We start from the raw sequence: 2,248 nt of genomic DNA on the forward strand, positions 1-2,248 counted from the left end.
TACCGGTTCCCGATTCCTACCGGTTCTTGTCGTGTCTTCAAATGTTGTAACTGGTCCTCGAAAAATAGCATCATACAGTTTTGGTTTTTGCCGGTTCTACCAGTTCTGGTTATATCGGTTCCGGTTACTATCGGTTCCCGGTTCTAAAAATGCACAAAAATAATGTCCCGGTCCCGGCCCAACCGATTCCATCGGGTTCCAGTTCCCCGATCGATATGCTCATCCCTAGCCAAACCCAAGACTAACCACCCACAAAAAAAACACAATACCATCCACCATGTGATAGTGATCTTGATTGCACCGTCGGTACCTTCTTCAAACCGTTCTCCGCCCGCCCGACTCTAGATATCACCATACGTGGGAATTAAAATTTTTTAAAAGGAAGAAGCGGGTCGGCCAGACCAACGTCATTTAAATAGCTAATAGCGACGTGTCGGCAAATGCGGTAAACTTTAAAAACATGGAAATCGAGAGCAAAAGTGGCTCCAAAATCCGGCTCGAAGAAGGCTCTGAAACCTTGGATTTTGGAAGAGAATTGGGGTTTATTTCCAGTGATCGAGCAATTTCTCGTCACCATATTTCTTTCAGACTCCACGAAGATCGAACAAGGGTTTATTTCGAAGTTAAAGGGAAAAACCCCGTCTGGGTACGCGACCGTAGAAACGATGAAATTAGGGTTTACAAACGTTCGGAAGGAGGTGAAATTAAGAATGGAGATTCGTTTTGTGTGGCTTCGAAGAATCCTGTTTGGTTTAACGTGAAGAAAATCGCAAGCGAAAACGAAGACGATAGTGAATCGAAGAGCGAACTCAGTCTTGACGAAGCATTCGCAGAGACTTCCGGGATTGAATACGATGAAGTCGAGACTGGTGATATTTCACATATCGATCCTGTTAAAGGTGCGTTCGTTACTGTGGTTTCCGTTGGTAAAATAACACTTTGTAGACATGTAATTAACATTTGTGGATTTCATCTAGGGTTTTTAATTGCAGTTTGCAATAGAATTAGGCATCCAGACTTGCAATATCATAATGCTCATATCAATCATCCATTTAGAAAACTTTAACCTATGCCCAATGATTTGCGTTTTGGGACTTCAAATTAGAGCATTTTTACAGAAAACCAGAATTTAACATTTAATATCTGATTATCTTCATTGTCTGATTCTACAAGTCGTGACAAGAACATTCATAATCAAGCATCTATAGTTTCGTGTTCTCTCTGCTTCTATTGATTAAATTTTTTTGGTTATGAAATGTAGAGTTTGGTTTTGTTGTTGTGGGACATGAATTTGATCACTACCCAATGAAAATGCTCAGCGATATAAGTAATTGGGATTGGTTTCTTGAAGAATCTAAACAAGAGAGCGATGAAGAGGAAGTTAATGAGAGAAAAAGGAAGAAGAGTACAAGAAAAAGGAGAAAGAAGAGTGGAGAGGATGACGATGATGAAGTGTGGACGGGTGAGAGTGAAGAAGATGCTGAAATTATCAAGAAAATGAAAAATGTCCCAAAACCCAAGTACTCAACTAGATCAAAGGAGCAAAAGCAAAACAAGGGTGCAAGTACAAGTAAAAGTGCCATGTCTACTACAAAGAAGTATGCAAAGGATGATTATGGTGATGATGATGTTGATGAAGATGAAGATGAAGAAGATGAAACATTGGGTGGATTCATAGTTGATGATGGGGATATAGGAGAAGAAAATGTTGAAGATAACGAAGAGGAAGAATTTGAAAATGATGAAGATGAAGATGAGTAGTTGATATAAAGCCACTTTTGGTGTTTTTTATCTTTTTGTTTGATTATGTTGTAGAATGTATAAAATGATCCGAAGAATATTGTGTTTTGGAATGTACACAAGCTAATACTTTTTTGATTGTTTGGAAGCTTTTCTGATCTTTAATTGGTGTTCAAATAAGATTTTTTTTTCAGCTTGAAAAACTTGTTTGTAGGTTTTAAGTTTGAAACTTAAGTCTAATAATTCATTTATATGGATTAGGCTTTGTTTGGAGTATTAGCTGAAAACCTAAATGGTGACCAATTAAATAGTTGATAAAATAGTTGTTGAAATAAAAACGTTCGATAAAAATCTCCCTATTCTAATCCTCCATAATAATCACATGTCACACTCTGATTTTTAAATATTATTAAAAGAGAATCTTTAATTCTAAATTGAAGAAATTAGGACCATTGATTGAATTTCAATCATATATTTTCCACCTTTGGATTATTTGATGACATCATCT

General features: G+C 36.9%; 1 protein-coding gene across 1 annotated transcript; it reads left to right on the plus strand.

The window, feature by feature from the left end:
* Positions 1 to 321: 321 nt before the first annotated feature.
* On the plus strand, positions 322 to 1,905 carry LOC111878821 (uncharacterized). The gene is made up of 2 exons (XM_023875312.3): positions 322 to 899; positions 1,262 to 1,905. Exons 1-2 carry the CDS (start codon positions 461 to 463, stop codon positions 1,759 to 1,761), a joined length of 939 nt encoding a protein of 312 aa, XP_023731080.1. The 5' UTR covers positions 322 to 460; the 3' UTR covers positions 1,762 to 1,905.
* Positions 1,906 to 2,248: the final 343 nt, after the last annotated feature.

This window comes from Lactuca sativa, chromosome 1, assembly GCF_002870075.4.
Source record: "Lactuca sativa cultivar Salinas chromosome 1, Lsat_Salinas_v11, whole genome shotgun sequence".
Taxonomy (NCBI): domain Eukaryota; kingdom Viridiplantae; phylum Streptophyta; class Magnoliopsida; order Asterales; family Asteraceae; genus Lactuca; species Lactuca sativa.